The sequence below is a fragment of the Talpa europaea genome (assembly GCF_964194135.1).
Source record: "Talpa europaea genome assembly, chromosome: 3".
In the NCBI taxonomy this organism is placed as follows: domain Eukaryota; kingdom Metazoa; phylum Chordata; class Mammalia; order Eulipotyphla; family Talpidae; genus Talpa; species Talpa europaea.
The window spans coordinates 88,601,337-88,629,117 of NC_140069.1; the positions used below are offsets into that span (position 1 = coordinate 88,601,337).

At 36.9% G+C, this 27,781-nt stretch overlaps 1 protein-coding gene across 1 annotated transcript in view; it reads left to right on the plus strand.

Annotated features, from left to right (window-relative positions):
- Nucleotides 1-224: 224 nt before the first annotated feature.
- Nucleotides 225-27,781, plus strand: part of SCIN (scinderin) — a gene marked incomplete at both ends in the record, with an annotated part of 87,389 nt that continues 59,832 nt past the window's right edge. Inside the window, 3 exons of the mRNA XM_084230586.1 lie at nucleotides 225-423; nucleotides 8,216-8,370; nucleotides 11,343-11,504. Of these exons, the coding sequence (XP_084086712.1) occupies nucleotides 225-423; nucleotides 8,216-8,370; nucleotides 11,343-11,504 (516 nt within the window). The remainder of the gene's footprint in view (nucleotides 424-8,215; nucleotides 8,371-11,342; nucleotides 11,505-27,781) is intronic.

The window sequence follows — 27,781 nt, forward strand, 5'->3', positions numbered from 1 at the left end:
GCGCTAGTTACTAGGCGGGGCAGGAGGCTTGGGAAGAGCTCACCTCGCGAGCGGCACCCAACCGGGTATTTAGTCCCTCCCGTTTCCCCGCCCCACCTCCCCGCAGGTTGAACTCTATAAAGTCGCTAGTCGAGGAGAACCGGGTTCCTGCAGTCAGTCTTGCTGCAGCCACTCTCTTAGGTCGGCGAGGGCCAGCGCCCCCTATTGCATCGCGCACAGGAGCCATGGCTCAGGGGCTGTACCACCCGGAGTTCGCCCGCGCCGGCAAGCAGGCGGGGCTGCAGGTTTGGAGGATCGAGAAACTGGAGTTGGTGCCTGTGCCGCAGAGTGTTTTCGGCGACTTCTACGTCGGGGACGCCTACCTGGTGCTGCACACGACCAAGGGGAGCCGGGGTTTCAGCTACCGCCTGCACTACTGGCTCGGTAAGGGACGGCAGCTAGCGGGACCCGGGCACGTCCAGGTCGGGGTGGGGCAGGATCGTGGGGAGCTGAGATTTGCAGGCTTGGGGGTGTGGGGGCACACAGGTGCGCGTGGGATACGGTCTACCTGGTTGTGCCCCGGGAATACTGCCCCTTGCACCACCTTCTCTCCTTGTCAGTCAGCTCTGGCAAACCCGACTGCAAACACCGGGCTTTGACCTTTGTTGTGTCCAGCCCCCGAGGTTTGGGGCTGGTTTCTCTTGCTTCTTCCCCTTTCACCTGAATGTCTCCAAACCCCACTCGCGCCAGGACTGCTGCTGAGCGCTCTCTGGCGCTGGCCAAATCCAGCTTACCTTCAGACAAGTTCAGTCCTGGTTTCCCTGTTCCAAAGAGATGAAGTCAAACGAGTTTGTGGGCATCCGACGCAGCTGGCGAGAAGTTCTTTAAATTTTTTTTTTTTTTAAATTTTTGGCTCTTGCACACCAGCTTGTATTTATCCACTAATTGCGGCGATTAGTGTTCTGGGCCACTTTAAAACAGCGTCTTGCCTGCACGATGCTGCTCAGCTGCTGGTGGGTTCGGTGAACAGAAATTCCAGACTTTTAGGATGGAACCAGAAAAAAATTATTATTCACATAAATAGCTTTTTATGACATGTTTATTTATATAGATGAGCTGCTTTATTATATCAATATTTTTAAATAAAACAATAATTTTAAAAATATTTATTTATTTGAACAAGGACACAGTGTGGAACTAAAGGATCCCTCAGCAAGAGTAATTATTTTGGGCTGCACTCACGCCAGGTCTTCAGACAGTAGGTCTTGTGTGTTCTACTTTTTCCACCTTCTACTTTTACTTGTAAACATCCTGAACGTCCAACCTCTGCTCGGAGCTTCTGCGCCACTGGGCACACCCAGCTAACAAAATGTCGATTATTTGAGCTTAATTGCCTTCTTTTAAAATTAGCTTGCCTCCCCTGGATGTGTTTCTTTATTTTTAGCTTCATTTCTGACCTTAGGGGGAAAACATGAAACCACACACATGCATATTTTGAAGTCCCTGGATGCCATTTTTTTTGTTTGTTTATAATATATGAGGATTTTAAGAAACAAAGTGAAGAAAACATTGAGAAGTTATGTTCTCAGTATTAGCGAACACCTAGAGCAGACTTTTGAAATAAGAAATATGTGAGAGGGTGAGGAATGTTTTGTGGTAGTCAATATTAAAATTATGTTCTTGCTGAAGAAGCCGAAGCTGAGTTCCAAACATATTTTAGTTTCCCAGTGTAATGTCACCTTTCCTATTAAAATAGACAGTGATCTATGTATCTTTTATACCAGGAAACACTGGAACCTTAAAATCTGCCAGCTGGGATGGCAATGTCCTCACTTTGGTCTTTCTATCCAGAATATAGTTTTCAAATGAAGACAATGTCTGAAATGCCATATTTGTCATTTTTGGTGAATTAAAATGTGAAAGAACTTTATATCTTTCATCAACAACAGTTCAGTTTGAATTTATCAGAAGGCTGCAAGAGGGTTTTGAACTCAATTTTTAAATTCCACCATTTCTTGTCCAATTAAGTTTCAGAAAAACTATGTTTTGTAGGATTTACAGAATCAAGTTAACTTTTAATTATTTATTTCATGCTTACCGATTTTAAAAAATGCTTTGGGCAGAAACATTTTATGATCTTAAAGATCTGCTAGATATAAAGTTAGTAACATGTTATAATAAGCTAATTCGTTCAGTATTCAATGCACACAACACTGTGCACAGCTTTTTTTGCATATGAATCATTTATGAACCTTTCCTGAAAGTTTATGATCTCAAAGGTGTAATAAGACAAGTAAAATGCGACAAGCATTGTGAAGGAACTTGAAGTATATAGGTTGTGAGGAAGCAGAAGAACCTTGAGAATAAAAGAGAATAAAAAGAGAAATGAGGGTAATTGGGAATGATTGTGTCGGAGAAAATCATGGAGAACTTGGAAAAGTTTAGAGTAAATTAATCTACAGGACCTATAGATAGAATTGTTTACCAGTTCTTCCTATTTCAGTTCCCTAAATAATAAGGGGGATTTCATTCAAAATATCCTCCAGACTTAAATTCAGATGAATTCATGAAAATGAATGAGGGGGACAGAGTGAGAGAAAGTTTTAAGAGAGAGAACTTTTAAGAAAGTTCATGGAAAAAAAAAGTTTACCTAAAAGAAAACAGTTGGCAGGAAGATGAAAGAGTCTAAAATTAAAATTAGGCTGGGATGGAAGATGTATGTGGCCTAGAAATGAAGATAAAGACCAAGTAAGAAGAAGAAAGAGGAGACAGGAAGATGTGCAAAGACTAGAGGAAGAGTCACCCATTCCAGATCTTTTGCTCAGTGTCTTCCCATAATATCCTTGCATGTCTCAGATTATTTCGTTTTATTTTTTAAATTTACTTTATAAAGTAAGAATTTGTTGCAATAACTTAAAAGTTTTTTGATTTTTTTTTTTTTTTTGCAGTTTTAGCAATTTAAATGCATCCTCCTTTTGCTTCCAGTAACTTACTGCATCAGTCTCGGAGCAGAACTAGATGACAAAGCTCCTCTCTGTCACATGACATATGCTTCAGACACTCATCCTCACATTTCTCCTTGGCATGTTTAAGCTTTACATAAGTATATTTAAAAGCCACAAACATTTATGGTATCATCAGTCTGTGCTGGTCCCTGTGCAGAGCACTGGAACCCAAAGAATTGGATTAGAATGTGCAATATACAATATAAGAAAATTAAACAAAGGCCTGGAGAGGATGCTGAGAAACTGGATTTTTTTTTATAATAAATTTTATTTTTATATTCCCCATACAATTGCAACCCCCCCATTCTGACCCCAATCCCTCCCCTCCCGCCCCCCACCCCCCAAAAAGTGTCTCTGGTTCATAGTTTTTTGTTGATTTTGATTTTCACTTTCTTATAGTTATTCATTTTCCTGGTCCCTTATTTAAGTTTTTTAGATTCCTGCTATGAGTGAGACCATCCGGTATTTTTCTTTTTCTTTTTGGCTTATTTCGCTGAGCATGATCCCTTCCAGCGCCATCCATGTTGCTGCAAATTGCATGTGTTTATCTTTTTTGAATGCTGAGTAATATTCCATGGTATATATGTACCACATCTTCTTGATCCAGTCATCTATTTTTGGGCATTTGGGCTGTTTCCAAAGCTTAGCTGTTGTAAATAGTGCTGCTATAAACATAGGTGTGCAGGTGCTCTTTGGAATTGATGTTTCCGTGTCCTTTGGGTAAATACCTAGGAGTGGAATTGCTGGATCATATGGCAGCTCTATGTTTAGTAGGTCCAGAAATCTCCACACAGCTCTCCATAGTGGTTGGACCAGTTTGCACTCCCACCAACAATGCAGGAGAGTTCCTTTTTCTCCACATCCTCGCCAGCATTTGTTGTTGCTAGTTTTTTTAATATGTGCCATTCTCACTGGTGTAAGATGGTATCTCATGGTAGTTTTGATTTGCATTTCCCTGATGACAAGTGATGTTGAACATTTTTTCATATGCCTGTTGGCCATTTGCATTTCCTCTTCAGAGAAGTTTCTTTTTAGCTCTTCTGCCCATTTTTTGACTGGATTATTTTCTTTGTTGTTGTTGAGTCTCATCAGCTCTTTGCAGATTTTTGTGATCAGTCCTTTATCATTAGTGTTGGGTGCAAAAATGTTCTCCCAGTCAGTGGGGTTTCTCTTTGTTTTTGTTATTGTCTCTTTTGCTGTGCAGAAGCTCTTTAATTTGATGTAGTCCCAGCTGTTTATCTTTGCCTTCACTATCACTGCTTTGGGTGATGTATCTGTAAAGATGTCTTTGATGTGCAAATCACGTAGTGTTTCGCCTATATTTCCTTCTATATATTTTATGGTTTCAGGTCTTATGTCTAGTTCTTTAATCCATTTTGAGTTGATTTTTGTGTATGGTGTGAGGTAGTAGTCAAGCTTCATTCTTTTGCATGTAGCAACCCAGAAACTGGATCTTTTATGCATTGCTTAGCTTGGGGAGTGGGGGCAGGGAGCAGGGAGGAATGTAAAATGGTAAATCCACTCTGCCAAAGAAAGTTTGGCAGTTTCTCACAAAACTAAATATGTGGCTGCCATATGATGCAGTAATTGCATTCTTGGGCATTTATTCCACAGTAATGAAAATTTATGTGCACGCAAAAACCTATCCATGAATGTCATTGTAGCTTTGATTGAATATTGTAGCTTTGATTGAATATCCAAAAAATTTATCAACAGATAGCTGGTAAACAAATTGTGACACATCTATACCAAGGGGTGCTGTTCAGCAATAAAAAGACCAAACTATTGACACATACACAACATGGATGAATCCCAGGGAATTAGGCTGAGTGGGAAAAAAATGCCAAAAATGCCCATACTATATTATTCCATTTATACAACATTTTTGAAATGATGAGCTTTTAGATTTGTTGGTACTAATGTTTAGAAATGGAGTGGGGAGGGGTGATGCTGCACAGGGAGATAAATTCTTGCCTTTTATAAGGACAATGTAAGGGGTATTTTGGGGATGGAAAAAAATTTTGTTTGCCACCAGAGAAATTATTTATATATTTTTTTTTAATTTTTTATTGTGGTAACATTTTTTTTTAATTGTGGTAACATTGATTTACAACACTGTATATGATTTAAAGGTATAAGACCCCACACCTTCAGATGTATGTTACCATACCACACCCACCACCAAGGCACTCATAGTCCTCACCATAGTCCACTATGTCCCCTCCAAACTTTGCTTTTCCCTCTCTTCCTCCCACTCTGGTGCCTTAAGTCTATAGTCAGATTTGTAGGGCTTGTTACTGGTTTAAGTTTATCTGACCCTTTGTTTTGCTTCTCTATATTCCACATATATATGAAATTATCTGGTCTTTGTCTTTCTTCTTCTGACTTATTTTATCTAGCATTATCCCTTCCAGTTTCTCCTATGTTATCACAAAAGGCAAGAATTTATCTTTTTTACTCACCGAGTAATATTCCACTGAGTGTATATACCACATTTTTCTAATCCAACCCATCTGTCTTTGGGCAATCAGGTTGTTTCCATAACTTGACTATGGTAAATAATGCTACAAGGAAAATAGGTGTGCTTATATTCCTTCAAATTTGTGATTTTGCATTCTTTGGGTAGATACCTAGGAGTGAAATTTCTTCAGCATATGGTAGATCTACTTTTAATATTTTGAGAAACATCCATACTGTTTTCCATAGGGGCTGGAAGAGTCTATATTCTCACCACAGTGTATGTTTTTCTCCATATCCTCATCAACACTTTTGTTTTTGTTCCTTTTGATATGGACCATTCAAACAAATTTGAGATGGTATCTCATTGCGGTTTTTATTTGCATTTCCCTGGTGATATAGGATGTTGATCAATTTTTTCTTGTGGTTGTTGAATATCTGGAACTATGCAATTTCTTCACGGTGATGACAGATATATAAATTTATATGTGGTAACACTGTATAGAACTAGATACGCAAATACACATGGATAGTTAAATAATCTATAATCTATATTATATATATATAATTATCACTTTTCCTGTGTTATGTGTCATCACATTCTCAAAAGGGTTTTATGAAATTTGCAGCACATACACAAGTGAAACAAAAATAATAGCCCATAACGTAACATGACATAACATAAAAACATCAATAAAACCAACACAGGGAAAATAGAGTCATAAGCACAATTCACATAGAAGTTCATAAGGTTCTAAACTCTTGCTAGAATTCCATCATAATACCACTAATTTGATTCTAATTTTCACATTCAAAGGCTGGTGTTGACTTTATTTATACCCTTCATTCTCTGCAGTGCAAGAAATCTAGCTTATCCAGCTGATGTTCCCTGGCGTAACACATTATAAAAGCAACAACAAATGACAATGTAATTCAATTCATTTACTTGCAGTTCCTTTATTAATTGCATTTAATTGCATTAATAGCATTTATTATCTGTTTATGTCTACTTATAGGGATTTTGGTTTCAGTTTATACTCAGTAAGAATGTTTATGTCAAATACACCATCCTTAACATATTCCATGTTAATCTTGATTTGCTTCTCAATTAAAGCATCTCTGTCCAGAATCTACATTTATTCCTTTATGAATATTCTTTCTTTTTTTAATTTTTAAAAATTTATTTATATGTATTTTACATCATTGTTCTTTTTTATATTTTATATATTTTTTACATCATGAATATTCATATTGGATGAGGAAGTGGGCAGAAAAATGCCACTAAGTTTCCTTTGGACTGTAAAATTGCATGCGTGTTTTCTATGTGTGTTAAATACTTCCTTTGACCACAACAGGGTCACAAGTTGATATAATACCAAATCATGTCAAATAATTGTTAAGTCACTGAGTGTTTTTACTGAGATGAAACTTGCTACACAGGTCCCCTTTGAGGATAAGGAAAAAATGGTAAAGAAATGTGGATCTTTAATGTAACTCACTGGTTTACTTTCTTCAATTTTGGTGAATACTCTCAATGGGAGCTGTTCAAGTAAACTATTATATAAATGCAGCTTTTAAATCTTTATATCTATCTAAATTATCTACAAAGGGAAATAACACAAAATTTTACTGCTAATGAGAGGAGAGAGAGAGGTGGGGGGAGGGAGGGAGAGAGAGAGGGAGGGAAATCTACTACTGTTGTAGTTTTCTAAGAGTCTGTGCTTTAGTATCACTAAAAGATGCCTCTGGGGCGTGTTTTCCCAAAGGTCAACTCTGACATTTAGGATATTACTCAGCTTCTCTAAACCACAGTTTCCTCACATGGAACATGTTGGGAATTAGTTTCAGAGTCACGGAGTTTCTTGAACAATGAGATCATCCATATAAAACACTAGCACAGTGTCTAGCTCATAGCAAGGGGGTAATAAAGGCATAAACATTAGATATTTTTTCTGGAATCCTTTATTATTTTCACATAGGTCAGATACATATGGGTTATGAGGTGTCTTTTATAGAAATTTGAGTTCCCCTCAGAACTGTCCTGAGTCTGATCATCTTGTCTACTGAAGATTTGTTATTTTGACCTCAGTGATACAACACCGATGGGACCTGAATTAGGATTAGGAAAGTTAAATGTTTATTCAGTTTCTGAAACAAATGACACGTTAACATTCAGTAAATATATTAGCATGCTAGATCCTTTTGTTTCTCTTTCCTTCAGAGAATATTGTTTCATACCAGTGAGATTTTAAAGTGGGGTCACTGGGACTCAAAATAGGGATAAGATCGGTTACATTATTTTTCCCATTTTAAAACCCATTTGCTTTCCTGAAGTTGTTTAACTGTGTCTTATGATGTTAGTACTCCTTATGAATGCATACTGGCATTTTGGAAGCCTACTGATTGTTACTAATAAGACTAAAACCATTATGAAGTGTTTTTGTAGCCTGATCCTATTAAGGACAAAATGAATGCTTATCTGTTGTATCCTGCTGGAATATATAATTGTGTCTATTCAGACAGTGGTATTGTAATATTTTGAAATAATTAAAAATTTCAAAATATTTTGAAATAATTAAAAAGTAAGAACAAAATTCTTATGGTTATTAGCAAAATGTTTTATAGTATACCATTTTTGCTAAAAGATAGTGTTGAAGTTTATTGGATATACAGAAATAGAATTAAAGGAAAATGTATCTTTTTTTCATATCAGAAATTCTTCCTTAATCCTTTTTCTTTGCTTGGTAAGTGAGGTGTATCATTTGCTATTTCAGGAAAGGAGTGCACTCAGGATGAAAGCACAGCGGCTGCCATCTTTACTGTTCAAATGGATGACTATTTGGGTGGCAAGCCAGTACAGAACAGAGAGCTTCAAGGCTACGAGTCTACTGATTTTGTTGGCTATTTCAAAGGAGGCTTAAAATATAAGGTAAGCAGCTGTCTCAAAGTTTCCATTATGACCTACTTTTCTTCTTTATCCATCCACACCTCTTATTTTCATTAAGTGAAAGTTCATTGAGAGCAGGATTGTTTTGTTCTTGCTTTGGTCATAGTTTTTTCACTGATATATCCCCAGTGTCTGCTAGACACATAGTAGTTGCTCTGTAAATATTTGTGGAATGTCTCATGTAATATGTAAAATATTATGACTTGATTTCATAACAGTTAACTTTTAGTAAAGTTAAGAGCTTTCAGTTACATCTTCAAAAGAAAGTTTTTTAATATATTGTAAAGTTACTTCAATATTAAATATTAGTACCTTTGCTATTAACAGTTTTCAACTTTACTATTCTAGAAAATATTTGAATTTGCTGTGAACAACCCAAGATAGAATCTCAGTTGTTCTATAATATCATGCTGCAATGTTTGTAACAACCACAACTTCAGTTATAGGAATAATATGGTTTGGTCTTAGAAATAATACAAATAAACTCCTGAACTGAACATATAAGTGTTTCAGTCTCACAAACTCATATATACATGTATTCTCCCCACACACATACACATATAGGTTATGTGTATTGGCCTGAAACACTGATCATCAAATGCCTTCATCTCTGCAAATTAAAAAATGATAATTAAATAGTTCTATAACTTTGAAGGACAGCTTTTTTTTCTGGAACTGGCCATCCTTCAGCAATCCCCTTACCCCCAGAATGTTTAGTTAAAATGTGAAAAATGCCCTGTCTAGACACATATTACAGAGCAATCCTTTTCAAAATCAAATATGCCCCAATAGGTTTTCTGCAGACCCCATCATTCCACACCTAGTTTATTAACCTAATGAATACCTGAAGTCTCAGAGCTCAACTAGATTTCTGAATTATACAAAGGTAGCTTATTATGCTGCTAGGTTTATTTCTATATTACCTGATCAGACCTTTAGTTGAATATTCTCTAATAACATTGAGATCAGGATAAAACACAAGTTTTGTTTATCTTTCTTGAAGTCATTTTTTTTCCACCCTGGGCTATAAAACACCCTAAATATGAAACTGTTGGCTCTTATTTTATTTGATTCACTTGGATTCCTACAGTTCATGTCAAATGATCCTGAAATTTCCTTTGTGTTACTAAACCCAACCATTTAAATAAGCCAGGTTTTGTAGTTACTCAAAGTATATACTTAGCTTTCATCCTGGTTCTGAACCTGTTTTTATCATATATGACTTATTTACCTCAAAACAGGGACATGAGCTTTCCATTTCCACATTTCAAGCTCCTTATGAGCTCAATTTCCTCACATATACAATGGGGATAATAACAACTTCTTCATGCGTGTGTTATAAAGATTAAACTGAATAATGAAATACATTTATAGTACAAATGCAATCAGTAAGGATTTATCTTGTTATTAATCCTGCCAGCATCAGCAGAAAAATCAGACTTCTAGAAACATATTTGAACATATGTTTGAACATACTGAAAGTAACTTGATAAAAGTAATTTTATACTTGTATGATTGTATGTTCATTAGCAACATTAAAACTACCAGAGATGTCATTTTTAGACAAAAGAAGTTACAAATGGAGGTCAAATTTATCTAGCAAAAACAATTCATTATCATCAGTGGCATTGAACAGATGGCAATGTGTGCGGTTGAAACAGTATTTTGTAGGAAAGGTGGAAGCAAAGATAATTTACCATTAGATAGCAAAGTCTATTCTGTTATACTTAATTCTTATTTATAGGTATGCACTAAGAATGTTATATTATCGCATCTAATCCAAACAACAGCCCGATGGTAATGGTGTGGCTACTGTCATTATCACTTTATTAAGATAAGTAGACAGGAGCCCAGAGAGACTCTGTAATTTGCCAAGATCTAATAGCTGGTATCTGACAGTGTGATGATCTGACTCCAGTGTCTAACCTGATAATCACTAAACCATGATGCTTTCAACATAAATAAATGGCCAAATGACTATCAGATTTAGTTATCGTATATAATGTAAAGATTCAGCTAGAAAAATTGTGACCATCTTCCCATGGCACTTAATTGACTTGAAAAATTTTTTTTTCTCTAAGGTTTTTTAGGGGATAGGAGGTTTCATAGAGGACTATTATCACTAGTCTTTAAGATTTGGGGGAGTAATAATGTAAAAATAGGAACCGTAAATAGGAGTCACCCCATGCCCGGCTAGCACTCAATTCCCCATCTCGGTCCAGAACTATGATGATGGGAATTTTGGGGTGCCTAGTTTCTGGGTGCTCATTATATATTCTTGTTACCTCTAACTCACCTCCAACCACTTGTTGCTTTCCTCCTTACAAACATTGTCTGCCTTTCCCCTCAATGATTGAAAATCATTAGTTTCCAAAGGACAAGTGTTACAGCTTCTGTTTATTAATGGAGCAGGTTTTATCCATTGCAGGTTCTCTGTAGCAATATAAAATTGAGTGGTTAAAACAGGAAGGACAAAGAGCCTAAAAACAAAACAAAATCTATTAATTTTCCAAAGAATTTCTTCTGCATGTTTAATTTTTTTAAAGATTTATTTATTTATGCATACAAGAACTGGGGTACAGGCCAGAGGTACAGGGGGTGAGAGGATTCACCAGAGACAGAGTGGGGAACAGAACAGACAGATTAACTAAAGCACTGTGCTGAGGGAAGCAGCGGGCGAGTCAGGTGAGGTCTGCTGCGCATGAGGGTTCAATCCCTGACCGGGGATCGAACTCATGCTCTAGTGGCTGCGGAGAGTTTCATAGGTTGCATCTTAACCCTTGTGCCACCAGGGAGGCCCTGCGTATTTAATTTTTCACAGACACTTAGGTGACTATTTTATTTTGGCCTGACAAGCAGTTTTGACAAAAATACTTATCATTTTATACTTTGCTGTGTCTACTCAGACACCTCATTCACTTTGTTTGATTTTCTGTTTTCTTTTCACTGATCAGGCTGGAGGTGTGGCATCTGGACTAAATCATGTTCTCACAAATGACCTGACTGCCCAGCGGCTCTTGCATGTGAAGGGGAGGAGAGTGGTCAGGGCCACAGAAGTTCCCTTAAGCTGGGACAGTTTCAACAAGGGTGACTGCTTCATCATTGACCTTGGCACTGTAAGTCTCATATACATGTAGGCATCTAAAGGGAAGTAAATTGTCTTCATATCAAATCAGATGATCTGGAAAGAGGTTATGTTGTGAGATTCAATTGTATCATGTGAGTAATAGGCAAGTTTTAAAATGACACATGAAGTGGGACTTCAAACTTTTTATTTTCTTTGACAATTTTAAAATGGAATAGTCATTTAGTTCTACCAGTGAACAGAAATTGGACACTTCAATTTATTTCCCCTTCTCTCTGGGCAGAACTTCCTCTAATTATTTTTGTTCCCATGTGTGGGAAAACATTGCTTGAGGGGAAAACTGATTCCCCCAGAAGGCCAAGTTTCTAGAATTTTAAATGGATATAGAATGAGTTAACAGCCTGTCTGAAGAGCTTGGGAACAATATTTTAATACATACTGTATATATCTCTTACACACAAACAAAGCACTCCATACTATTTTACACTTTTAATTATTCCAGTTTTATTAGAAAAAAAAGCATAAGTGCAATTATTAAGTATAATTTTATTTTTTAAATAATTAATAAATTATCAGGCACAATGATGTTGTATTTTATTTTTGATATATTAAGTATAATTTTAAATGGGATGGGCAAGATCAACTTGTATTTTTTTCCCAAGAAAAGAGGCCCTCTAATATCAGATTTTCTTATTCAACATTATCATGACAGAGAAGTTTTATTGTGAGGTATTGTGCTAGTAGGTAGGATTTAAATTGTGTTTTAAAGCTATGTGAGATGTAAAAAGTAGAAATTAATGACATCCCCTTCCACTGAAAACCATGTGCATAATAAGCAAAAAAAAAAAAAAAAGAGAGAGAAAAACACAGACTACATTTATGGTGTCCGTTTTGTGATCATTGTTCTCATCACTTCTAATCATCATCCCTAATGATCATCCTTAACATGTCTGGGCCAAGCACTATGTAGAGACTGATCTGACCTGTGTTGCTTAGGTTAGCGAGATACTTGGACTGACTATGGAACTTGCGCAAGTGTATGAGGTGTAATTTGCTCAGTTCAGCCAGTAAGTGGTGAAGTCAGGGTAGACCCTACTTACATATAATTCTCACCCAAGAATTCTGTTATACTGACTCTCCTTGGGCAGTATTTTGGAGCAAAAACATCAGATAGAAGCCCAAAGAGTTAATTTCATATGTATATAGGAAGGACACTAAGCATTTTGAAAATGAAGCTGCACCATTCAATTTCTGATTTAGCAATATTAATTTGGTAACAGTGCAGAGGTAAAATGTGCTGTCAAAAGTAGTTTGAGAAATGAGCCTAAGTTATCAACTTTATTGGTTTCTTTAATTTAGGGTGCCATAACTGCTGATGTTTAATATAATCTGACTGTCTTAGATCACACCAATTCCTGTGCACTGCTAAGACAATAATACTATGCTCAAAGTACATTTCTCAGTGTCATACTTAGACATCTCTTACTCTGAATCTCACAATGAATTTCACTAAAAAGTCCTTTGCAAATTCAGAATGCTACCTAGTCCCCTAACTACGATGAAACTCTGTTCCTCAGAAATAGGCAGAAAATACTTCTGTTCCATGTCTCCATTCCCCTGCAGCCAAAACCACCACTATACAAATATACATTCACATGTGTGATCAAGTCACACAGTTCCAAAAACAGTTACTACATTCAGCAGCTCCCAAAGCCTATCCACAATTATCATCTATTTCAACTTTTAATCTCTTACAATTTATAGTTCTTTATTCCTTCATCATTTATAAAGTCTTTTTACTTATGCGATTTTATTTTTTCATAGAAAAAGGAGACTTCATTTTTTTTTTGAAGAATTATTTATTTATTTATATAAGCACTGGGCATAGTCAGAAGGGTGGGAGTGCGAGAGAATATACCAGAGCCAGAGCAGGAAACAGAACAGGCAGAACGATGAAATACACTGCTGAGGGGAGCAGCGGGTGCAGCAGGAGATGTCTGCGCGCCATGTGGGACCCTCACCGGTGGCTGGGGATCGAACTGTTGCTGCAGAGGCTGCGGGCAGCTTTGCAGCCCAGTGCTCAACCACTGTGCCACCAGGGGAGACCCGAGACTTCATTTTTTATCCACGTTTACTTTAATTTCAGGTTCTCATCTATGAAAATTGGATATTTGATTAAATGTTTTCTGGGGTCTCTAAATAAGAGAGATGTTTCCCATTAATAATTAATTAATCACTGCCATTACTTGAAAATACTCACTTTTTTTTAAAGATTTATTTATTGATTGATACAAGAATTAGACCAGAGGTACAAGGAGTGAGAGGATTCACCAGAGACAGAGTGGGGAGCAGAACAGGCAGACTGATTGAAATACACTACTGAGGGGAGCAGTGGGCGAGACAGGAGAGGTCTAATGTGCCATGTGGGCAGCTCTCTAGCCAGTGGGTATCGAACCGTGCTGCAGAGGTTTCAGATAGCTTCACAGTGCTGTGCTTAACCCCTTGCACCACCAGGGAGACCTGAAAATACTTACTTCCTTAAAAAAGTTTTTCTGTTTAATGTAATTGTGCCACAAATGTGTTGCTCCACAATATTGTCTTTAATTGCCCTGAATAACTCTTAAATCAGTATCCCGACTATTTGTATTTTCATTTCAAACAAGTTATTAATGTCTTTTAACCTTAACTTCCTCATTTTTTTTTTTCATTTTGACTCATTTCTGATGAAACTACTAATCCTAACTGGCTTTGATTCAGAATCATCTGACACACACTCGTGATAAGAAAAGGCAGTCATTTGGGCCTCCCCAGTGGCGCAGCGGTTGACCACTGGGTTGCGAAGCTGACCAGGTCCCACATGGGGCGCAGACCTCTCCTGCCACCTGCTGCTCCCCTCAGCAGTGTACTTCGGTCCTTCTGCCTGCTCTGCTCCCTGCTCTGACTCTGGTGAATTCTCTCACCCTCCCGCGCTTCTGACTGTACCCAGTGCTTGTATAAATAAATAAATAAATCTTTAAAAAAAGAAAAAAAAGGTAGTCATCATACCGGTTTCACAAGGGTGTAAGAAAGACACTTACATTAACATAGGTTAAGTGGAGACCTGGGGTAGGACCTGAGTTTTTCTATTCTGCTTCAAATGTCATTACACTTTTCATTACACCAAGCTAGCTTAGTTGTATATAAGATGATGTACCCTTCACAGAATATCTGGTAATAGTTTTAGAATCTGTGAATTCAAAATTGGCTGTATCTAATCTGGTTGATAATCTATTGAAAGTAGCAGTGTTCACAAAATCATTGATTGTTTTGTTGTACAAGTATTAATTGAATTTTCACAGGGAACTTGATAGGTGGGTGCTGTGATAGACTGTAGTTCTGGTGACTTATGCTCTCTTCCCATATGTACATCTGCCTGTGGGAGTATCACCCAGGGTTTTAAAGTAAGGACAGAGTCTCTAAGTTTCTTCTATTTAATAGTAAGTAGTTGATTATATTTCAGTCACTTTCAATTTGTTTCCTGCTCTTATGCCTGGTTAGAGACATTTGGAACAAACTGATTGTAAAGGAACCAGGTTTGATTATCTCTTATGCTGTAAAAGTGTCCAACACCCCAAAGAGATACTCTAGTGTGAATCAAGCATTAGATTCCTATATTCACTGGAACAAATGCTCACATGATCTCTTTTTACCTTACTAACCTTTAACTAGTTGCTATATCACCGAACATTCCTAAATGGTAGTAATATCTTGCAGTTAATCTGGGGACTTTATTTTTGGGGCATGTTACAGTAAACAAACAAGGATGTGGGACCAAAATTTTCTCTACTGCAATATTTTAATAGCAGTTTTAGAGTTAATTATTTCATCATCACCTTCTTCATTAGAAGGCACAAAAAGGAGCCAGTTTGTTTTATTACCCAGAGGTAAAAAAGAAATCGAAAGCTGTCAGCCCAAGCTAACTGGCCAATACTAAGATTAAAGATAAAATATAAATTCTCTCTCTCTCTCTCTCTCTCTCTCTATATATATATATATATATATATGAGATATTCTAAAGGATATCGTGTGTGTGTGTATATATATATATATATATATGCTAAATTCCATATCTTCATTGTATTTGAGGAATGTCAGCTTTTTAAATAAGCAATCTCTGTTATTAATATGATATGCAATACCTTGGGAATATTTGCTGGTGTGATATGATTTCAGACTATAGTAAATAGTAAATAGGTATGCAGTGGAACTCCTCAACCTTAAGGTGTAAGGTTGTAAATGATCAGTTTAATCAGTTTGAAAGTTAAGATAATCATCAACATTTTAGAGGATAATATGAACAAGGAGTTTCATAGCATCTTTGAAAAAATAATAAGGAATATAGTTAGATTTAGCAATTTGGAATTATTAAATCTTTAAAAAATGCTTTTAAACAATGTATTTTTAATGTTGGTGAGTTTGTTATTTTCCTACCATTTGAAAGAGATGAGATATTTTAGAAATTAATAAAATCACTTCTAAATTTATTGCTAGAAAGCATCAAGAATGACAAAATGTGAGTGATAATGAAAAAAAAAAAGCCCATGTTTGCAAAGTATATGATCTGGAGACAACTCAGTCAGCCATGAGCAGAGAATTCATAGGAATAGGAGCATCTGTGGCAAGTTAGCTAATTGTGACATTCTGCATGTGCTGTTTCCTTGTCAACTTGTTTGGGCATTGTGCAGCTTTGCCCCATCCCCCTTGCTATTTAAAACCTGACACCTCTCTCATTGTTCAGTCATGATACTTTGAAAAAGCAGTCTCCACTTCCTTATTTGCCAGGCAGTATTCAAACCACATTTTCTGACTTCACTCCTACTTAAAATTCTTCCTCTAGGCATCAGTGCCTTCTGCTAGATCCAGACACGTTGATCATGATCCATTTGATCCCGGTGCTGCAGTTGACACTATTAACTGTTACATCTTCTTCAGCCTCCCTCCTTCCCTGGTTTTCTGCTCCTTATCATCTAGATCATTCTTTCTCATTCTTCTTCACATGGTCTGCCAACTCCCTTGAGTTTTTTTTAAAGATTCTGATGGAATCCTTTGTCTCTTCTTTATATGTTCTTCCTGAGCAAACTTACCCTTACCCAAACCTTCAATACTACCCACTAGTAAATCTATTGTTATATTCCCCATACAATTGCAGCCCCCCCATTCTGACCCCAATCCCTCCCCTCCCGACAATTTTATAGTCTTGCTCAGAACTCTTTTTTTTTTTTTTTTAATTTATTTATTTATTTATACAAGCACTGGGTACAGTCAGAAGCGCGAGAGAGTGAGAGAATTCACCAGGGCCAGAGCGGAAAGCAGAACAAGCAGCTGACCAAGTACACTGCTGAGGGGAGCACTGGGTGGCAGGAGAGGTCTGTGCACCACGTGGGACCCTCGCCCATGGCCAGGGATTGAACCGGCACTGCAGAGGCTGCGGGCAGCTTCACAACCCAGTGCTCAACTGCTGCGCTACTGGGGAGGCCCATTGCTCAGAACTCTTGATTGAGCTCTATATGTGTTTCAGACGGCCTCCCAGCCATTTCAGCTTGTGTGTGTCACAAGAACCTCAAACTCAGCAAGTCTAAACTGGATTTCTCCACTTCACTATCTCATTCAAAATGATATTTCCTTTTATATGCTTATCTTGGCAAGGGAGCCACCACGCAGGCCCTCAAACCCCAAACCCAGGAGCCAGGAGAAGTGACCTGGGCTCCCTTCTTTTATAGAATTTATTTTTTTATTTTTTTAAAGCTTTATTTATTTATGCATACAAGAAGTGGAGTACAGGCCAGAGGTGTGGGGGGTGAGAGGCTTCACCAGAGACAGAGTGGGAACAGAACAGGCAGATTGACTGAAGTACACTGCTGAGGGGAGCAATGTGGTGAGTCAGGTGTGCCTGACTGTGAGGTCTGCTGTGCCATATGGGTAGCTCCCTGGCCAGGGATTGAACTCTTGCTGCAGTGGCTGCGGAATAACTTCATAGATTGCATCTTAACCCCTTGCACCACCAGGGAGGCCCCCTTCTTTTATAGAATTTAAATGTATTTAGAAAAAATATAATTTAGAAAGGGACAAAAGAATGCTGAATTCTTTGTACATGTTGAGCCAACATCTCATGGGTAGTTTTGGGTGCTCCTTTAAACTCAGCTTCTAGAAGATTGCTTCCCTTCAAGGGCATCATTAAGCATTGTTTTTATTTCTGCTCTTATTTCCTGTACCCAGATGAGGTTTGGCTGAACTTTGATGTTTAATTTTAAAGGAAATTTTCAAAGCCTCTCATTTTCCCCCAATGTGGTCATTTCTAGAAATATCACTCACTTGCTTTTATTTCTTGCTGTTGGTGGACCAGACTAATTGCCAGTACATACTGTTTTTATTCCCTATTTCTTCCTTTTCTAATTATCCAGAGTAATTTTGTTTTACTTTAATAGTCTGTATATTTAGAATTAATAATAGCTCACATATTCTAGTTGAGAGTATTCATAGGAAATATGTATATCAATATGTACTTTTTTTAAAGATTTATTTATTTATGCATACAAGAGCTGGGGTACAGGCCAGAGGTCTGTCACAGGGAGGGTGGTGAGAGGATTCGCCAGAGACAGCGGGGAACAGAACAGGCAGACTGACCGAAGTACACTGCTGAGGGGAGCAGAGGGGCGAGTCAGGAGAGGTCTGCGGCGTCATGTGGGTTGCTCCCTGGCTGACCAGGAATCGAACTTATGTGGCAGTGGCTACGGATAGCTTCATAGGTTGCATCTTAACCCTGGCCCACCAGGGAGGCCCCAATATGTACAATTTTAACCAGAATTTAAATAGACTTCATTCTGTATTAGCTGTTTCCATATTTATATAGGCAGCTTTTATATTCTCCTCTCCCCAAATATAAGATGGATTGTTGAGTTGTTAAATTTTTTGAGATCTTAGAAAATAAAATAGTTGCCTCTAAAACCATGTTTGCTTTATAATTTTCTCTTTCTAGTACACTGCGATCACATTTATGAAGTTTGTCATCAAATTCCCGTCAATGTAATATAAGTAAAACAATTTGAAGTGCAATAAAAGCTTCTCTGTCGTAAAATACACATCAGGCTACCACATCAATTCAGAGATTTTTAGCTTCATAGAAAATTCCTTTTTTTCAGCCCACTCCCTGGAATGGCAGGATAAGTTGAATTATAGGAGTTTTTCAAGCTCAGTGCCAATTGAGTGCAGTTTCCTGTGCAGAGTGGCGAAGTAGTCTTAACCAGCTACCTCTGAATAGAGTAAGTGTTGGCAGTACAGCTTATTAATAGTACTATCCACATTCTCATATGTCAGCACAGTAGAGCTCTGTTAAAATGAGATGTTCTAAAATTGTCACCCCACATAGTAACCTATAAATTAGTCAAATTTAATAAACTGTTAAAATTCTGTTTAAAACTTTAAATCATATTTTCATGTACTGTGGTTTTAGTCAAAATAATGACATTGCATAAACTATTAATTAGTATGGACTGAAAATATTAATTAGCATTTCATTACTGTGACTGAACATTTCTGGTTTTTAATAACTTATAATGAAAACCTGTATTTTATTGCATTCTTATCTGAATTAACCATTGGAAATTAAGTCTAGTAAATAAGATGTCATTTTAATAAAAATAGCAGCATAAAATAAGTTGAAAAGAATAAAAAAGACAGTATAACACACACATTCATTTTCATGTTTAATAGGAATTTTTCTGTAAACTTTCCTAGTGATTGAGTAATCTTTGCATTAAAAGGGAAGCTTATTTTTTTTAATCTTTATTTTTGTTTCTATGAGTACTTCCTAGAGATACATTTGCTATTTTTTTAAATTTATTTATTTGTGCATACAAGAACTGGGGTACAGGCCAGAGGTGTGGGTGGTGAGAGGATTCACCAGAGACAAAGTAGGGAACAGAGCAGGCAGTCTGACTGAAATACACTGCTGAGGGGAGCAGCAGGCAAGTCAGGAGAGGTCTGCTGTGCCATGTGGGTTGCTCCCTGGCCGGGGATGGAACTCGTGCTGCAGTGGATGCGGATAGCTTCATAGGTTATGTCTTAACCCCTTGCGCCACCAGGGAGGCCCCTATTTTTGCTATTTTAAAGGTAGAAACTCTGATTTTCATGCAATGGTGAATAATATTTTCTACAACTAAATTTATCTATGAATTGGTAAGGCACATAAAAATTCCCAACCCAAAGCAATATTCTAGAAAATATTTTGGGATCCATAGAATATTATAAAATTATGTGTTAAATAATGTTTGTGAAATTATTATCTGTAATACATGGTTAATTTACCAAGCTTCCATATTGTTTTATAGATACTAATAAAATTTACTGTGATTTTATGTAATCTCTTTGAAGTAAATGAGAGGTCACTTCTACAACTAAGTTAGGGAGAACATAAACATATGTTAGATGATTATATAAATTCAGGGCAAGTCAGTAATGAAAGTTGCTAATACATGTGAGAAATCTAGAAAACAAGTGGCTATTGATGTACTTCCTGTATTTCACTGTAATGTGAATATTAGAGGTTAGCTTTCTCAGACCTACAGAAAAATAATCATTTGAACATTTCATGAAATAAGGTAGATAGGGAAACTGAGCTAAGAGTCTTTGACATGCTCTGCAGCCACCTGCTTGGCTACACTGGATAAATTAATGATACAGTTTCCCTATCATATCTGCCAGGTATGATGTGCTCAGGAAGACCAGCTAAGGTCTCAGTCCTGGTTAAGTGCTGGAAGCATACAAGCACTTGGGAAGCATGCAAGCACCAGAATGCTGCCCACAGCACACAGAGTGTGTCCCCTAAAGATGGGGATTGGATGTTTGTATGTTTAGAAATCATCTTCCTATTCCACTATCTGATTTTCAAGCTCTGTGATTAGGCGTCGGCTTTAATCCCTGAGAACTGTTTTTCTCTCTTTGTAAATACTAATCTGAGCTTGGTATTCAAGCTGCCTCTAAAAGTGAGACTCAATAAGTTTTTCTATATCTATAGAGCTCTTTTAGACATTCTACCTATGATTTTGCTATGCAAGCTTGCATCTTTGGTACACTATTTAGTGGTAATGAATTATCAGTTGATCCTTTTTGTCAAACCATATTACATGCAGTTGTTTAAAGGATATATAATAAAATTAATACTTTTGCATGTATGATGTAACAACCATTTATAAAATTAAAAAAAAAACTGAGACTCATGCAGATACAGGAAAGAAGTAAGAGAGGAAACAGGAGAAGAGCTGGATTCACTTAGAAACAGTCTTCCACCTTGTTGAAGTAATAGGATCAGAGTCTAAAGTAATAGGAATCGCCATCTTAGTCCTATTTATTTTGCTACTTACAAAGACTTGAATCCCTAACATTTATACTATGTTCATAGAGAGGAATGTGGCATACATAGGTCCATCAGAAACATGGTGGGGTGGACTACTGGAATACCACTGGACTAATGAGGAGATCAAAGAAGAAATTAAAAAATTTTTTGAATTGAACGACAAGGAGGACACCAATATCCTAAATGTATGGGATGAGGCAAAAGCAGTAATAAGAGGAAAATATATAGCAATAGAAGCTCACATCAAGAAACAAGAAAGAACTCAAAGAAACAACCTAATCTCGAAGCTCAAAGATCTAGAAAAAGAACAACAAAAAAACCCCAAAACCAGTAGAAGAAAAGAAATAATAAAAACCAAAGCAGAAATAAATGAAATTGAAACTAAAAAAACAATCCAAAAGATCAATGAAACCAAGAGCTGGTTCTTTGAAAAAATCAATAAAATAGACAAACCCCTAGCCAGGCTCACAAAGGAAAAAAGGGAGAAAGCACAAATAAACAGGATCATCAATGAAAGAGGAGAAATCACAACGGACACAGCAGAAATCAAAAGAATAATCAGTAACTACTATGAACAGTTATATGGAAACAAGTTTAACAATCTAGAGGAGATGGACAAATTCCTACAACTCTACAATCACCCAAAGCTAGATAAAGAAGAAATAGAACACCTAAACAGACCAATTACAATTAGCGAAATTGAAATGGTAATCAAAAACCTCCCCAAAAACAAAAGCCCAGGACCTGATGGATTTACAAATGAATTCTACCAAACATTCAGAGACGAATTAGTGCCTATCCTTCACAAACTCTTCCAAAAAATTGAGAAGGAAGGGACAATACCAAACACGTTCTATGAAGCCAACATTACACTAATACCAAAACCAAACAAGGACAACACAAAAAAGGAAAACTACAGGCCAATCTCCCTAATGAACACTGATGCAAAAATCCTCAATAAAATTTTAGCCATCAGAATCCAACAATGTATCCATAAGATAATTCACCATGACCAAGTAGGATTCATTCCAGGGGCACAAGGATGGTTTAACATCAGAAAATCAATCAACGTTATCCAACACATCAACAAAAAGAAATATAAAAACCATATGATAATATCAATAGATGCTGAGAAAGCTTTCGACAAAGTGCAACACCCATTCATGATAAAAGCCCTTGAAATTCTTGGGATACAAGGAACATACCTCAACATCATAAAGGCCATCTATGACAAGCCAACAGCCAGTATCATTCTCAATGGTGAAAAGCTGAAAGCAATTCCATTAAGATCTGGAACAAGACAAGGATGTCCACTCTCACCACTGCTTTTCAATATAATACTGGAAGTCCTAGCCAGGGCAATAAGACAAGAGAAAGACATCCAAGGAATCCAAATACGAAAAGAAGAAGTCAAACTATCACTATTTGCAGACGATATGATATTATACATAGAGAACCCCAAAAACTGCACAGAAAAGCTAATTCAACTCATCAATCAGTTCAGTAAAGTGGCAGGATACAAAATCAACACGCAAAAGTCAGTAGCCTTCCTATACACAAACAATAAATCTGAAGAAGAAGAAATCAAAAAAACCATCCCTTTTGTTATTGAAACAAAAAAAATCAAATATTTGGGAATAAATCTAACAAAAGAGGTAAAGGACCTAAACAAAGAAAACTATAAAACACTGTTAAAAGAAATAGAAGAAGACACAAAGAAATGGAGAGACATCCCCTGCTCGTGGATTGGAAGAATAAACATTATTAAAATGGCCATCCTTCCAAAAGCAATATACAGATTCAATGCTATTCCAATCAAAATTTCAATGTCATTCTTCAAAGAAATAGAACAATTATTGATGAAATTCATATGGAATCACAAAAAACCCCGAATAGCCAAAGCTCTCCTGAAAAAAAAAGAAGGGAATGGCGGCATTACACGCCCAGACTTCAAACTATACTACAAAGCCATAATCATCAAAACTGCATGGTATTGGAACAAGAACAGACATACAGACCAATGGAATCGAATAGAAAATCCAGAAATAAACCCACAGATTTATAGTCAACTAATCTTTGATAAAGGAGCAAAGAATATGCATTGGAGCAAAGAAAGTTTGTTCAATAAATGGTGCTGGGAAAACTGGGTCGCTACATGCAAAAGAATGAAGCTTGACCACTACCTCACACCATACACAAAAATCAACTCAAAATGGATTAAAGAACTAGACATAAGACCTGAAACCATAAAATATGTAGAAGGAAATATAGGCGAAACACTACGTGATTTGCACATCAAAGACATCTTTACAAACACATCACCCAAAGCAGTGATAGTGAAGGCAAAGATAAACAGCTGGGACTACATCAAATTAAAGAGCTTCTGCACAGCAAAAGAGACAATAACAAAAACAAAGAGAAACCCCACCAACTGGGAGAACATTTTTGCACCCAACACTAATGATAAAGGACTGATCACAAAAATCTGCAAAGAGCTGATGAGACTCAACAACAACAAAGAAAATAATCCAGTCAAAAAATGGGCAGAAGAGCTAAAAAGAAACTTCTCTGAAGAGGAAATGCAAATGGCCAACAGGCATATGAAAAAATGTTCAACATCACTTGCCATCAGGGAAATGCAAATCAAAACTACCATGAGATACCATCTTACACCAGTGAGAATGGCACATATTAAAAAAACTAGCAACAACAAATGCTGGCGAGGGTGTGGAGAAAAAGGAACTCTTCTGCACTGTTGGTGGGAGTGCAAACTGGTCCAACCACTGTGGAAAGCTGTGTGGAGATTTCTGGACCTACTAAACATAGAGCTTCCATATGATCCAGCAATTCCCCTCCTAGGTATTTACCCAAAGGACACAGAAACATCAATTCCAAAGAGCACCTGCACCCCTATGTTTATAGCAGCACTGTTTACAATAGCTAAGCTTTGGAAACAACCCAAATGCCCAAAAATAGACGACTGGATCAAGAAGATGTGGTACATATATACCATGGAATATTACTCAGCATTCAAAAAAGATAAACACATGCAATTTGCAGCAACATGGATGGTGCTGGAAGGGATCATGCTCAGCGAAATAAGCCAAAAAGAAAAAGAAAAATACCGGATGGTCTCACTCATAGCAGGAATCTAGAAAACTTAAATAAGGGACCAGGAAAATGAATAACTATAAGAAAGTGAAAATCAAAATCAACAAAAAACTATGAACCAGAGACACTTTTAGGGGGGCGGGGGCGGGAGGGGAGGGATTGGGGTCAGAATGGGGGGGCTGCAATTGTATGGGGAATATAACAATAAAATTTATTATAAAAAAAAAAGAAATCAAACTCAAGTATAATTTTTTGTACACTTTATTAAAAATTTTCATGGCTGGGAAAAAAAAAAAAAAAAGAAACATGGTAGGGTGGGAGCTCACAGAGACTTGCAGGCCCACATTGTTCTAAGCTGTGCCCTGCAGGGCTTGCTAAGAAGCTAGCCTCATTTTAGACAGCCAGTCAACTGTTAATGAATGAAGAAATGACTATGGATTCAAAATGTCTTCCGATCAGAAAAAGAACCAGTCTCTTTGAATGGTTGGGTACTCTATTATCTTCTTTTCAAAAATTGCAAACATCAGGTCATATAGCTAATAAGTGACTGCTGGGGTCTATCTCCTTCATATTTAAATCCTGCAACTCCTTCTCCAAAACTGACTAAAGGATATTTGAAAATATTATTTGACCAAGCATATATATATATATATATATATATATATATATATATATATATATATGTATCTTTTACATCATTGTTCATTTTTAAACAATGTTTGCTTTCTTTTCTCAGGTGTAGTCCCCATAGAAATAATATATGGTGAGCACTAGTTGTTTACACGTCATCTCTCCTTACTAGTTTTCTTATTCATTGCTCTGTGCCTAGCAACTTGTTCATGATATGAAACTAATAAATATGAGAGACATAATAAAAATAAAGAAAAACAGTGACTTAGATAACAGTAACAATGGAAGGCTTTTGTTCTGCATATACACGCCCTTGGCTTCCACTTAACTTGTATCTTTAAAAATATTTGTCTTCAAACAGAACAAGATGTATGTTTTCATTTCTACCTAAATGCAACTATATTATTCTGATTTTATTTTATTCTTGATAATGTAACGTGGATAAATTTTCAGATCAGTGTTTAACATTTTCCTCAATTTTTCACCATGAAAGAATTGTTAACATTTAAGAGCATTCTGGTTATTGATGCACATTTATTACTGTTTTGTTTCCTTTTTGTTTGAGTATTTCTATAGTATAGATTTCTTAAAATCCCATTTTTAAATTCCATTTTTAGAAATCTTAGAGATCTTAAAAGTATGTATAGTTTTGCAGTATGATGCCAAACTGCCCTTGGAAAAAGCCTGTGCCAGTTTATACAAGCCTATTCCCACACCCACCAGACCTGGGTACTGTCAAGTTCTCTTTCATTAAACCATATTTAATGCAGACAGTGACATTGTTATTTTAATATTTGTCTCTGTATGCCTCTGAAATATTTTTTGAAGATTTATTTTTTATTTATTTATGCATAGAAGAACTGTAGGCCAGAGGTGTGAATGGTGTGTAGGCCAGAGGTGTGAATGGTGAGAGGATTCACCAGAGACAGAGTGGAGAGCAGAACAGGCGGATCTACTGAAATTCACTGCTGAGGGGAGCAGTGGGTGAGACAGGAGAGGTCTGCTGCGCCATGTGGGTCAGCTCCTTGGCTGGTGATCAAACTCAGGCTGCAGTGGCGGGCAATAGCTTGGTAGTGTTGAGACTTTAACCCCTGTGCCGCTAGGGAGGCCCCGACCTCTAGCATTCTTTAATCTAAATAGCAGTTATTATAATTGTAGGGGCAGGATGGGCCACTGAGCAGATTTTATGATCTGAGCAGACAGGGTAAAGGAAGAGTCCTGGAGCCCTCAGTGGCTTTCTCAGGCTTTTATTGGGCTTTAAATGCATTGCAGCAACCAGGTTGACGGCCCCAGGCAAGTCTTCACTCTGGGCTTCTCTGGCTCTCTCTCTCTCTCTCTCTCTCTCTCTCTCTCCTGTTTCCCCTCTCCTACTTCTCTTCTGCTTCTCATTGGTGACTACCTCAATACTCCTCCCATGGCCCACAGAAGTAAATAAGATAGTTTGCAACAATGTAACAACTGTAGGTGCACCATCAGGCAGGGCAATCCTAATGGTGGGAGGGCAGAAAAGCCTGAAAAACCATTTACCCTACAATAATCTACTTGGTATACAATGTAAACTGTTCCTCCTAAATTTTTATATTAAAGTATAACTTTGATAAAGTATCTGCTGTTTTCCTTTATATCTTAATTTATATAAGTTATCCTATCTTTGAGCATTTAATATCTTTTATTATGTTAAGATAATGCCTCATTAATATAATCACACAGTAATAAAAACCCTAATTCATATGTGTTTTTTCCTTCTCTTTATAAAAAACTAATTGAAATAAATACCATATAGTGATATTTCTAGGTCTAAGGTTTTTAACGTCTTAAAATGACTTTTGATAAGAACTGCTTAATTACTTTGAAGTTTTGTATCAGTTTTTATGATCACCAAGAGTATCTCATTACAATAACTTATTGACTACATTTATGGTAGGTTTATTTTATTTTTTTGGTAGGTTTATTTTAAATTGAAAAAACACATGCGTATACTTTCGTAAGTCATAATTATTGGACTGTATACACAAACAGTGGTGAGATAAGTATTTATTTTGTCCATGTTTCAACACTTAGCTTTATAATGCTAGAATACAGAATGTGATATAAGTGAAATATAAAATCACATATACAGCAGCAATAGATGATTGTATTTTTCATAGCTTTTATTTTTTTCTAATGAATCCAAACAGGGTTGACCAGTGTGCACATATTCCTGGGGTCATTCAAAACATCTGTCTCTTGTAGGAAATTTACCAGTGGTGTGGCTCATCATGCAACAAATACGAGCGTCTGAAAGCAAGTCAGGTTGCCATTGGCATTCGGGACAATGAAAGAAAAGGAAGAGCTCAACTAATTGTGGTGGAAGAAGGAAGCGAGCCACCAGAACTTAAAACGGTATTGTGACTTATGTTATTTTCTGAGTTTCTATCCTAAAGTATTTCTGTATGTCCGTGTATCCATTTTAACAAATTTTCTAATACTTTGACTATGATTAGGTGAGAGGAAATATTAGGGTAATCTATATCGAGGTAAGAATCTAATGGGATGTCAGGACCTCTCTCCCCATTTTCATAACTATAAAATCTTGACTCCTTATCTTCTGTGGTTTACGAGGACAAGCAGATGGGTAACACTTTTAATGTTGAGTCTCATCAGCTCTTTGCAGATTTTTGTGATCAGTCCTTTATCATTAGTGTTGGGTGCAAAAATGTTCTCCCAGTTGGTGGGGTTTCTCTTTGTTTTTGTTATTGTCTCCTTTGCTGTGCAGAAGCTCTTTAATTTGATGTAGTCCCAGCTGTTTATCTTTGCCTTCACTATCACTGCTTTGGGTGATGTGTCTGTAAAGATGTCTTTGATGTGCAGATCACGTAGTGTTTCGCCTATATTTCCTTCTATATATTTTATGGTTTCAGGTCTTATGTCTAGTTCTTTAATCCATTTTGAGTTGATTTTTGTGTATGGTGTGAGGTAGTGGTCAAGCTTCATTCTTTTGCATGTAGCGACCCAGTTTTTCCCAGCACCATTTATTGAACAAACTTTCTTTGCTCCAATGCATAGTCTTTGCTCCTTTGTCAAAGATTAGTTGACCATAAATCTGTGGGTTTATTTCTGGATTTTCTATTCGATTCCATTGGTCTGTATGTCTGTTCTTGTTCCAATACCATGCAGTTTTGATGATTATGGCTTTG